The 12,583-nt window shown below is 39.0% G+C and overlaps 1 protein-coding gene across 10 annotated transcripts in view; it reads left to right on the top strand.

The window, feature by feature from the left end:
* The window catches only part of ncam1a (neural cell adhesion molecule 1a), a 267,686-nt gene extending 255,712 nt beyond the window's left edge, over positions 1 to 11,974 (top strand). For all 10 annotated transcript variants that reach the window (XM_076889403.1, XM_076889402.1, XM_024803849.2 and 7 more), the window contains one exon: positions 7,458 to 11,974. In XM_076889403.1, coding sequence (XP_076745518.1) covers positions 7,458 to 7,578 — 121 coding nt within the window. In that variant the 3' untranslated portion in view covers positions 7,579 to 11,974. The remainder of the gene's footprint in view (positions 1 to 7,457) is intronic.
* Positions 11,975 to 12,583: the final 609 nt, after the last annotated feature.

Genomic DNA, 12,583 nt, shown 5'->3' with positions numbered 1-12,583 from the left:
TAAATATAAACTGTTAGAGGCCAAAGCACGGAGCCAAATAGCAGTCATAGTGGAAATGACTGTACTTGTGTTTATCTTAAAAACATTATTCTCAAAGCCTCAAACCATCATGTTTCTGAGATTAAAAACTTCTTTTTTTTTCTTTATTATATTGTGAAAGATCCCACATTTATTTATTTTTTTAAAAAAAAGGTAAATCTAAATGACTCAGTGCTTTTAAGTAGTTCTCCCCTACTGGAGGTTTTGATGGGTCTTTTTATTCCCTAAAAATATTCTGGGCTGTTGTCTGGTATCAGCTGAGGTTAAAAACATTTCCAGCAGCAACAGTTGCAGCACACCTAGATTTCAAGACAAAAACTGTTAAAATAATTATCCAATTTAAAGAAAGAAAACTGCTTTGGCTGTAAACATTTTCAAACATTGCATGAGTAGTAAACCTAAGTCTTTTTTAAAACATGTACCCATTGTTTTTAACACTATATTGCACATTATTCAAGAATATTATGAATTTTAGGAGTATGCAAGAGTGGAATTTTCCTTTAATGGTAGCAAGGATAATGATCTACTGGGATGCTACCAGTGTAGCATGCTACCAGCATGCCTGTCATCAATCAAGATCCACCACCTTCCTCCACCTGTTTGTTTATTCACGTAGTAGAGACAGATTTTCTCCTACCATACATCTAAGCCATCTCATATTCCTCATCATCATGGGCAGATTGTAGGAGAATGATGCATTTTGTTCACCTTCTGGGGCATCTAGCAACACCCACTGTCCTAATATACAAAAAATATATTCAGTCATTTTAATCAGTTCATTAAACCGGGCTTTTATTTTTATTGGTGCCGACTGCAGGTATTTGAAACATTCATAGCTGGACGATGGTAAATGGGTTAGATGGTTAAATTTACTTGAACATTGTAGGCACACGTCTTTCCTGCTTTAAGCTGCATGCACATGAGTTTCCCACTCCTTAGTGTTCTGGTTTTTGGCTTCTTCGTAAAAGCTGAGAAGCAGTGCACTCAACATGGGTGAAATGGAATCAAACAAGATCAAGGCTGGAACTTACATCTAATTCTTTTTGATGTACAGAAGATTACAACTTAAATTAAATTAGCTGATGATGTAAACATATTGCAAAATCTGTAAAATCACAGTATTTAAAATTGCTTTAAAAAGTTTATATTTTTAAATTAAAAGGTTTTCTTTGCTCTAAAGCCATTTGTGAAACAGCAAAATGCAAGTTTGAGTGAAAAAGACTTACAAGTACCAACTTACGAGTGCTAGACTCAGTTTAAAACAGGATTTAATTGTTTCCTTAGTTTTGTGCAAATATCGGGACTCTAAATCTAGCCCTGAGTGCTTGTTTTATCATAAGCAACAGAAAAATATGATCAAAAGCTTTAAATTCATCCCTACGGTGTTAAAATCATATATCACATGTCAGTCTTTGTAAGTAGTTTTTAATTGACCTCTTAAAACAAGCAGCAGTAGGTGAATGCCAGAGACTACAACCTAAGCTAGGTGCAATTAATAGACTGTAAGTGATACACTTAATGGTGCTTAGTTTGCCATAGCTGGGGTTCAAGTCCTGCTGCGCCATAAGAAATCTTCGTGTAGTGAACTCGGCAGAAGAATTTTCAGTTGAAATCGCTGAAGTAAATTAAAAAATTCACCAAGCAGCAGCTTTACTGTGCTCTGTCCTCTTCATTGTGATAAGATAATAGATGGTGAAGGCCAAAAGAAAACTGTCAGTCCCTCAAATTTCTCCCAGACACTTCTGTTTTCTGTCTCAATTCTTGTAGAAGCTGTCGTTTCAGTGGCGGTATGACAGGTTATTATTTGGAGTTTTGGCCCTACGAGTTTGCAGATTCTCCTGATTTTTCTGACAGTCTGAGTATGGCGAGGAAGCTGCAGAAGATAAATTACAGAGGCTTGCTGACAGCCACTCCTCTTTCTCTGCCTTCTTCATCTCATACTTTACTCACTTGGATGGCCAGAGGAAGATGTCAGTGATGAAGTATGGGGAGTTGAGAGGCAGTTGGAAGCAGGGCTCTTGTCAGCTCAACATCACCTTGATAAAACCAAACTTGTCATCAGGGGGATTTTTCTTCATAACTCTGACAGGACTGAAGCACAGCTCTCCCACTGATCTATGTGGTGATCCTTCTTCAGCATCCCAACACTAAAATGTCTTGTCAGACTTCTTGTGGGTTTATTGGATATCTGAGCGGTAGAGCCCTCCTCTGGACTTATTTTAACAGAAGAGACGAAATAAGAGCAGACTATAGAATATGTACCTTTAAGAATTCATTATTAATAGATGTTTTACACTCATTATTATTCCTAGATTTTAAATGTATCTTTAACATTGATCTAATGATGTGTCTAATGTGACCTTGACTCAACAGCCAATACAATTGTGCACTTGTGAATAGTTTCTGATGATGTAAGAATGATTTTAAAAAGTGACTAATACCCTGCATAGCTCTTTAGAAGCTTGCACGTGCTTGAAATACAGTTAGACTCACAATGATCAGTAATTTGGTTCTCAGTGAAGTTGAGAGTAACTTGAAACTGGAGTAACTGCATAAATGACTCACAGATGTGAATTCTACTGCGTAAAGGTCAAAAGTTGAAGCAAGTTGATTATAGAAGAGAGGGTTTAAGTGGTTAGCATTGTCGCCTGTTACCAGGAAGGTCCTGGGTTCAATTACCGCAGCTGGCATGTCAAGCCTGTTGTCCCCGTCCCCACGTGGGTTCTCTCTGGATACTCCGGCTTCCTCCCAGAGTCTAAAGACACACTTGTTAGGTTAATTGGTCATTCTAATAGGATAGGCAGAATTTTGAATGAGCAACAGTACAGTGCTAATGTCAAACAATGGACTGCAGCTCTGTGTGGAATATTAGTATAGTGAAAATGTGGAAATAGATGGCAGAAAATACATCGTTGTTTAAACCTTTTATATAGTTAATTGCACAACGCAAACCTGTATAGTGCAGTGAAAAAGTATTTCCCCCTTCCTGATTTCTTCTTTTTTTGCATATTTGTCACATATTTAAAATCAAATACATTTCGATATTTGACAAAGATAAGCCAGAGTTTGCATGTTCTCCAGCTTCCTCCCACAGTCCAAAGACATGCAGTCAGTGGGGTTAGGTTACTTGGAAATAGGGATGGGTATCGTTTAGGTTTTATCCGATACCGGTGCCAAATCGGTACTTTTGAAACGGTGCCGGTGCTCAAACGGTGCTCGAACCGGTGCTTAAAGAATGGAGAACACAAAATTGGTCCAAAAACCTCTCATGTTCAGCTGTTTTTTGTAAAAATATAACAATGTTAGCCTTTTCTGCAGCTATGGGGCATATATGGTATCACTCTTGGCTGGAAGCAGTGCTTAAACAATGGAAAACACACAAACTTTGTCCTAAACCTCTCATGTTTAACTGTTTTCCACTTTTTCTTTGGTCATTTTAGCCTTTTTAGCCAGGGTGAAGGGAGTATCTGCCATCAAACAAGAAGACAGCCGCATGTAGCTATGATGATGTTTGCTAGTTCACCTTACATGCATTAATTTAATAACGTGGTTAGCCTACTCAACGTAAATTACACGAACAACATTAAGCTACTCACGCAGAGAAGAACGGCTGCTGCTGCCACCATCATCCGTCATCATTTCTGCTACACTGGCAGGGCTAGGGGCCAGGACTCTCCTCTTCGTGTTTTTGGGGGATGTTGCATAACAGGCAACCCACCCGCAGTAGATGTGCTCGGTGTGAGGTCTCGCAGCAAGCTATCAAATACGGCGCATTTCTGGGCTTTTAAAAAAAACGCTATGCGTCGCCAGGTGTTTCATCGGATTTGAGGTGTTACCTCCTTTGACAGTATCACAGTATCAGCTTAAAGCACTTGTTGCTGCTGAGTTTGCATATTTTGCTGTGAAGTACAGCCAGACTTTTGACCGCTTCGCCTTGGACATTTTTAATCTGTAGCTCTGCTCTAACAGAACGTACGTACCTGGCCCCGCCTACTATCCTCGGAAACGTAAAATGATTGGCTAGAATCTAAAGTGTATCATAGCTCAGGAAAAAAAAGCACCGAAATAAAGCACCGAAATGTGCGCTGCTTTTCGGTCTGGTTACTACCGTTTATGTCATGTTTATGGACACCGGTACCCATCCCTACTTGGAAACACTAAATTGCCCATAGGTGTGTGTGTGTGTGTGTGGGGGGGGGGGGGGGGGGGGGGGGGGTGAATGTGAGTGCGACTGGTTGTCTCTGTCTATGTATTAGCCCTGCGACAGACTGGCGACCCATTCAGGGTGTACCCTACCTCTCGCACTATGACAGCTGGGATGGGCTCCAGCGCCCTCCGCGCGTACCCTGAAAAGGATAAGCGCTAGTGAATGGATGGACAAAGATAACCCAAGTAAACACAAAGTGCAGTTTTTTATAGGCTTGCTGGTGTGTCTAGGATCATTGTCCTGCTGAATAACCCGAACTCATTTGATGGCCAGACATTCTCCTTCAGGATTTAATGGTAGGGAGCAGAATTCATGGTTGCATCAATTACAGCAAGTGGTCCAGGTCCTGAAGCAACAAAGCAGCTCCAGATCGTCACACTACCACCACCATGTTTGATTGTTGCTCTGATGTTCTTTTGATTCCTTAGGGATCATCAAGATGTTTGGCGGGTTTTTCCTTCTTTTGTTCTTTTTGGTCAGCAGTGGTTTTCACCTTGGAACTTTCCCATGGATGCCATTTTTGCCCAGTGTTACGACCCGTCTAGGGCCAGGCAATAACATGAGTGAGGCACTCGCTTCCCCCCCAAGACCCAAGCAGCCACAAGAAACAAATCCGTTAGTTACAATGTGGTTTATTTACAATGTGAAATAAAGGAACCAAAACGGGAGTGTCAACACTTCAGGGTGAGCCAAGGCCAAAACAATAAACAAAACAAATCTACACAAATCCCGCACCCCTGACCTTACCAAAACAAAGTCAAAAATAAAGACAGAGTCTGACCTCCTTAACTAACTCAAAACAGGAGAAAACGGGTGATCAAAAGAAACAGCAGCTCACCCCTACCCACTCCACTTCCACAACTTCTAAGCGCACTGCAGCCAGCGGCTGCCACAGGAATACTGCTGGGTCATGAGGAGAAACGCGAGGACCTCTTCCGCTGTAGTACTCCAGCCTCCTTTTAATGGGCGGGTCCTCCAGCTGGAACCAGTCACGTCGAGGCAGTGTATTCACGCACCAATCGGAGCAGGGCCCTGGCACAGCTAAATTAACATAAAAAGACACAACACCTGCACAAACAAACACATGGACATGCAAGTTCGTAACACCAGTTTATTTTTTTATTTGTTTAATCGTGAAGACTGAACTTAACTCTTCAAGATGTTATTCTGGGTTCTTTTGTGACCCTATTTTGGTTGTCCAGCCAGTCCTGGGATTCTGTTATGTTGTCTCCATTGTGGACAATGGCTCTCACTGTGGTTCTCTGGAGTCCCAAAACCTTAGAAATTGCTTTTTAACCCTTTCCAAACCGATAGATGTCAATGACTTTGTTTCTCAGCTGTTTTTCTTTAGATTGTGGCATGAGGTGTTGCCTTTTGAGATTATTTTTTTTTAGCTGACCTTATTTTTTAAGCCACAGTCACACAGACACGCTGGATCCAACAGGTCTGGCAGTAATCTTTCCTGGGTGTAGCTAGTGAAATTGAACTCAGCTTTCCAAAAAATGTATTTAATCAAAGTTAATTCAGGATTTAACAAAGGGCCAAAATTACATTTTTCACATAAAACAAGGTAATACATGAAAGCATCATTAAAATACTATATCCTGGACTTACTCGGGTTGTCTTTGTCTAATATTATGTTTTGGTTTTAGGTTTTTGATGAGCATGTAAGTGCGAGAACTGTGCAAGAAAATGAAAACTCGGGAAGGGGAAAATACTTTATAAATTGATTTCACAATGCAGTTCTGGCTTCTACAACATAATAAATCTCTTTGGGGGAAAATAAGTCTTGATTCCACAAACACAAACAAGAAAATATGCTTTTTGTTCTCCAGGAGTTGTCGGTATATTTTCATTGGTAACAAAAATGGAACAACTGAATGAATCATAAAAAGATGCCCAGGGATAAAGAGAGACAGAAAACAGGACCGAACTTCAATCGGACACTGACTCAGTGAAGAGAGCTCCAGAGAGGGTTTAAAGCAACGTCCAGCTGACTTTTTTCTAACAGACCGAAAAAATTTTATAAACTGTTGCAATTCAGTTAAAAAATTGAATTGCAAAAATAGCTAAAAGAAAGATTCCCTGTGCAGTTTAAGACTGTTGAACCTGAGCCAAAAGAACTCAAAGCATCCAACAGCCTCATCTGCACCATTCACAGTTTCCCATCCCCATAACTCTTGAAAACTAACAGTAACATGAATTTAAACTGAACATTTCCCTGAAGCTTTTGGTCATCCCCCCAGGACACAAATAAAATGTAAATTCCTGTAATGTGCATTTATATTATTACATTAAAAAAGTTCTCCTTCTTGGAACACTGGGGGGAGAAAAGTGTCAAGTCTGCAAACATTTTTTTTCTTCATAATCTCACATCCTGCTGACAGCATTTATTAGCCCAAGAGGATACAGGCTATGTTTACCTTTTTGTACATTCTGAGTGACTGCTCAGCAAAAACTTAATTGTGTAATGTAATAAGCAGTTCAGCCACTGGGGGATGCTAGTGGAGCTTTACAGTTTATATGAATAATTACACCATATTTAAAGGAGTTGACACCAAAAATTTATAAGATGACATCTAAGAAGGCGGTCAGGTTTAGATATATTTACAGATCTTATATATTGCACTGTCCCTGCCTTATTTTTCTAAGGCACAGTAGGAGCACGGTACAGAAGACATAAAAGCAATGCCCTTAAAAAAGAAAAATCCGAGCCAGAACACCAGAAAGTTTTCAACTTAAATGATGTATGGCCCAAAAGTCTCTTTCCATTGTATCTCAGCTCAGTCCAGATGGCATGTAATCCTCTTGTGAATTGTAGTTTGTGTTGTAGGTTATGCCTCAGTCTTTCATTCCCTCATCCATTGTGGCTACTGTACCAGCCCTGTCTCATTCCACATCAGCATTCATTGTTCCTTGAAAGTAGCTGTGACATCCATGTACTCTTATTTGATGTCTGGCTAGGATAGTGAGCTTGATCCCATTATGTGTGAAATGCATTCAGTTCCAGGAGGGAAAACAAATTCTCTCAAAGCATCTTGCATGTTTTCCCCCAATTTCCCCCTCCCTTCTTTCTTTGAAAAATGATACAAAAGGCAGCTCAGAACAGACCGTTTAGCTGTGAAAGAGAGACTTAGTGATTTGCTGCTAACAGAATCTCCTCTCTTTTTGTCTTTCTGTGTCTCTCTCATTCTTACATTTGTGCCTGTAGTGGTAAGACTGTGAAGGATGATAGCACTAAAGGCGAGGCGGAGGTGAAGAATGCCACAGCCGAAGTGAAGACAGTTCCCAACGAGGCTCCTCAGATGAATGGCAACGAAAGTAAAGCGTAATCTTCTTGGCCGTGAGCAGCAAGAAGAAGAGGGCATGTAGGGTTGGGAGGGTTCGGGTTGTTGGGTTTTAAGGTTAAAAGGGGTTGGTCACAGTCACTGAAACCTCAAAGCAATTTCACACACCACCCCGTTGCATTAGAAAAACCAACAAGAAGCAACTGAAAAAAAAAATTAGAAAAAAGAAAACCATTGGTCTCTTTCTCTTTCTGCAGTGTCTTCTGACCAGGAATATGTAAAGACCTCATGCACTTGCCTTAGTTCCTTTACATAAGTTTACCTGTTTATTTGTCACAGAAAAAAATTGATCTCTTGTAATTCACCTTCTTTCTTTGACTTAATATTAAATTGATCAGCGGAGAAGAATCGACATTTTCCTGTAGATAAACATGGTTGGACTGTAGCTTTACTTCACTGATTACTGCCTTCATGATGTACACACATGTAAGTCATGTACATTACCGATGCTACTATTCTTTATGCAGTATGGTCATCATCATGGTAATGCATTATGAAAAAATGGGTCTTTTTTTTCTTCTGTCGATATTTTTTGTGTTTGAATAATATGCAGATAAACTGCCTATTTAGCTTTTTTTATGTGTTATTTCCAGTGCTAGAGATTAGAACATTAGCATGCCTGATTTTGCAAGTTTACTGTATTTCTGTATGTGTTGCTGTCATTTGGTTCATATTCAGACTTTTTTTTTGTTGTCTCTGTGTGTTTCTGGTCCAGATGTATCCTAAGCCATGATAAATGAAAGAAAACACCAGTGAAAAATGTATCATGCTATAAGTACTACTATTAATTGGTTTCAACCCTGTTGTCCTAAAAATGACATTTATATACAGCAATCTAATGGTTTTTTACAAGACACGTAGCTAATGCATGCTTACAAATTATTTTATAGATTTGCTCCGAGTTAAGGGCAAGTCTATAAACAGTGCATTATTTGAATTACACGCATCAACACGTTTGGGGTAAAACACAGAGAAGGTGATCATGCATACATTTTGACTGAATGTATTTGTGCAACCTATTCTTATGTTGCTTATTAAGTGTATATAAACTTAAGTTTCAGGAGACAAGTTGGGTTTAAATTAAGTGGTGACAGTGAAGAATACCGAAGAGTACAAATGTGTTTCTTTGCAGTGATTACATCTCTTAAAGTCCAGCTTTCAAGGCTGGATGAAGTCTTGTTTCAAAGAAGAATTGCTACCTTATTTTTGTCTGAATTTGGTGAAAACTTCTGTTACATACTCGATATCATCAGTATCCTAAAACCCACTAGTCATTTATTAATACTGTTTTCGCTCTTCACCAGCTCAAGCAAGTTAACATGTGACCAAATGTAATAGACGGATTGATCATTGATTATATATTAAATAAATGGGACCAATGAAATGGGATGCTACAGGATGTAAATAATGGAAATCTGACTTATGGCCACTATTTCTTCTGGGTAGTACTTCGGTAAATTAAGCTATATAGATAGATCTGCAACTAATATTTGACACTGTCTGCTCTCTACCTTACATTGAAAATAATGCAACTTCCTGTGTATAATTTTTGGTCTCACTGTTTGACTACAGCAAACCATTAGTTTTAGTCCTTGTGAGTTTACCTTGGAAGCAGTATATAACAACACAAACCCATTAACGTTTTTAGATTAATGGAGGAAATTTACCTTTACCTCCTTTTCTCTCACATGCTGTCACCTCAAAGTCTCCTTCTAGAGGTCTCCTTTAAGCATTCTTGACCAGCTGTTTACATGACAGCTTTGGGCTTAAATGTGAATCAGAGGCCAGATGTGTTCAGTTCAGTTTGTTTGTTTGAACTTTAGCTTAGGGTTGTTGAATATTTGACACAGATTTGTCTTGACTGGGCTAACCTCCATCACTCACCGGGAGATTCAAAAGCTCAGCTTGTTTAGATTCGCTTACCTGTCAGTGATTTAACCGTCTAATCGTCTCAGCTGTTGTTTTTACACTTGCACCACAGCTGCACTCAGTGTGAGCTTGTGTTACCACTGCATTTACCAACAAAGTCTAGTTGCTGGAAACTTTATTAAAAATGTCCGAAAGTTTGTAGATGAGTTGGTTAAGTGATCATCTTGAGCTTTTTGTGTAACCAGTCTATAATTGTAACTGCTTCTTTCTATTAGGAAACCTAATATCAACCATTCTCTGATCATTACAGAAATTTGTGAGCATGTACAGTACAAAGACATAAGCTGCTTGTGCATAGAAACCCATACCATAAAGCTCCCGGTGCACAGATTTTGCGTTAATGCCAGAGGAGGTTTTAAATTCTGCAGTTATTGAGTCAGCAGAGCATTGGCAGCATTTACACTCTATGCGTCTCAGCACTCAGCCACTCTGCTCTATAACTTCATAGGGTCTGCCAAGTCATGGCTGAGTGGCTGTGGTTGCTAAACCTTTCCACTTTGTAATACCACTTACAGCTCATTGGGGGAAAGGGAAGAAATTTCGCAAACTGACTTGTTGCAACGGTGGCATCCTATTACAGTACCACGTTCAAATTGAGTGAGCGCTTTAGAACGACCCATTTTTTCACAAATGTTTCTAAAACCAGACTGTGTGGCCAAGATGCTTGATTTTATACATCTGCAGCAGTGGGTCTGAAAACCCCTAAATTCACAGATTTTTTTTGAACCAATAAAAATATCCAATCTGTCACAGACCATAAGGATTTCTAAAGAAAAATGTGATTAAAAACCTGGATTAGTGACTTGAAATGAATGTACACTCTAACCTTTTCAGCAAATCTTAACGAACTTGGCCTCTTTTAAGCAGGAATTAAACGTATCCTTGGAAATGAAAGATCTCGTCATATGTTTAGAAGTTCACCGAAAACATTTTTTCCACACTGCTATGGATTTGAAAGGTAATGAGACTATGTGTGACCTTTTTTTGTACAGTGTTCCTCCTACTTTAGGCTGCAAGCTAGTACACTGAATGTGTGAAGCCATTGAGTCCTTTGTCATAGAGTTGAAATAGCTTGTGAAACATGTAGCTGATAGTATGCGACAGAATTAGCAACACCGATGTACAGAAGTCTGACAGCAGCAAACTGGAAAGACACAGTGCCTTTAAATATGAAAATGTTGGCATGCGATCAGTTTCTTTCAGTGTCTGCATTAAACATTTCACATCTCCATTTCCCTGCTGATTTGCTTTTTCATTTACTGCATTTGATTTGTTAATTAAGCCGAGCTTTGTTGTCTCATATAAGTCTTAAATGGCTGTATCATTGTGTTATTATGAGTGCTTGCAGTGTCCTTGCTGAAGGAGAATTCTGGTTTATTATAATTTGGTCTTGTATACAGTATTTATGTTTGGTCATCACTTCTGTCATAATAAATGGAAATTTTAAATGCCTAAATACACACGTGGTGTAGATCTTTATAGTTAACCTCTTGTCATAACTAATACAAGTCAAAACTGTAATAAACTGAACTGGGGGGCAAACCATATTACAAAGATGTTTCGAAAACACTGACATTGGAGTACAAGGCACATTGACGCTCAGGTCTCACATTCTCTATAATATTTGAAACACATTTGTCTAAAGCAAGCATGCAACATATATTAGAAGGATACTACCACGTAATCACTTTTGCTATGTAAAAACTATTTATGGCTTAATGAATTGTATTGACCCTGTGTTGTGTAACTTTGTCCTGTTTGCGCAATTTTGCTTCAAAAGAAACGTGATTTCCTTGCACAGCTCTGAATTGTAATTTTTTTTTAAAGGGTGCGGTCTCATGACCAAACCTCACTGTTTCCCCTGTGAAAGTATTGTACATGAAAACTTTTTCCACTCCAGTCACACCTCCTAAAATTCATTTGTGAAGTCACATCGGGTGAGCCAGAGGCCTTTGTTCAAAGCCTCAAAAATACAAGAACGACACAGAAGCAGCCTTGGATTTTTCCTTTGACTCCACCACTTGATTCAGTAAGAATAAAGACATCTAGTTCTACTCGAGGAGTTTTTCAGGTTTTCAAAAAGATGAAAAGCATCCTTTCAAGGTTCTCTATCTCACAGAGAATAGAATAAATCCCCTGCACACAAATGTCTAACCCCAAACTTCTTCCTATTCAGTCAGACAGGAGCCTTCAGCTTCCACTGCCAACACTGGTCACTCTCTTTGATCCAGAGCTCCCCATTCTTTTTTTTCTTATGCTTTGTGTGTGTGTGTGTGTGTGTGTGTAAACATCAGCTCTATGCTGCAGGTAAAAAAATCTGTAGGCTGCCACTCTTCTGTCTGTCTGCCCACTGTCGCAATTGTAAATACTGAATACTAACTGAGGCAAAAAGAACATTCTGACCTTGCATTCTGCCGGAAATTTTGTGTTCAATAAAATTAAAGGAAAAATGCATCTTGTTAAGGTTTTTTCTTTCATACCAAGAATTGTGCAGACACACATGATGGGATGCTTACTACCTCGTTTGCATATTTAAACATGCATTTCAGAAAACTTACATAAAGAACAATTTTTTCATTGCAAGTAACCTAGAAAAGTTCACCGGTGATATCGGTTAGTCAAATGTTTGTCAAAGAAGACTGAAAGCTACAGTTAAGATTAGTTATCACATTCATTATTTGAAGGTAAATACCTTCAAAGCAGTGGCCTGTATTTTAAGGCAATAATTTATCGAGCAAAATTTCTTTTGATCTTTTAAAGAAGGAAAATGTGGCTATTCAGCGACAGTACCTTGAATTTTATTCTTATTAAACATTCTGAGAATTGTATTAAAGTATTTTCATAGTAGGAAAAAATAACTAGACATATAAGGGATCGCCACAGCAGATGGTTCCGCGTGTTTACGCTGGGAATGTTTTTTTACGATGCCCTTTCTTGACGCAGCCACAGAGGGATCTGCGTCTTCTCCAAGCATCAGACTGGGGATATTTGACTTGTAAGGCAAAAATGCAAACCATTATTGTAGCCAGATGCCATGTTCATGGTCAAGAAATTCACTACT

Source organism: Maylandia zebra, linkage group LG10, assembly GCF_041146795.1.
Source record: "Maylandia zebra isolate NMK-2024a linkage group LG10, Mzebra_GT3a, whole genome shotgun sequence".
Lineage (NCBI taxonomy): Eukaryota > Metazoa > Chordata > Actinopteri > Cichliformes > Cichlidae > Maylandia > Maylandia zebra.
Note: the sequence above shows the minus strand (reverse complement) of the source record. Positions and strands in the feature narration are given on the sequence as shown.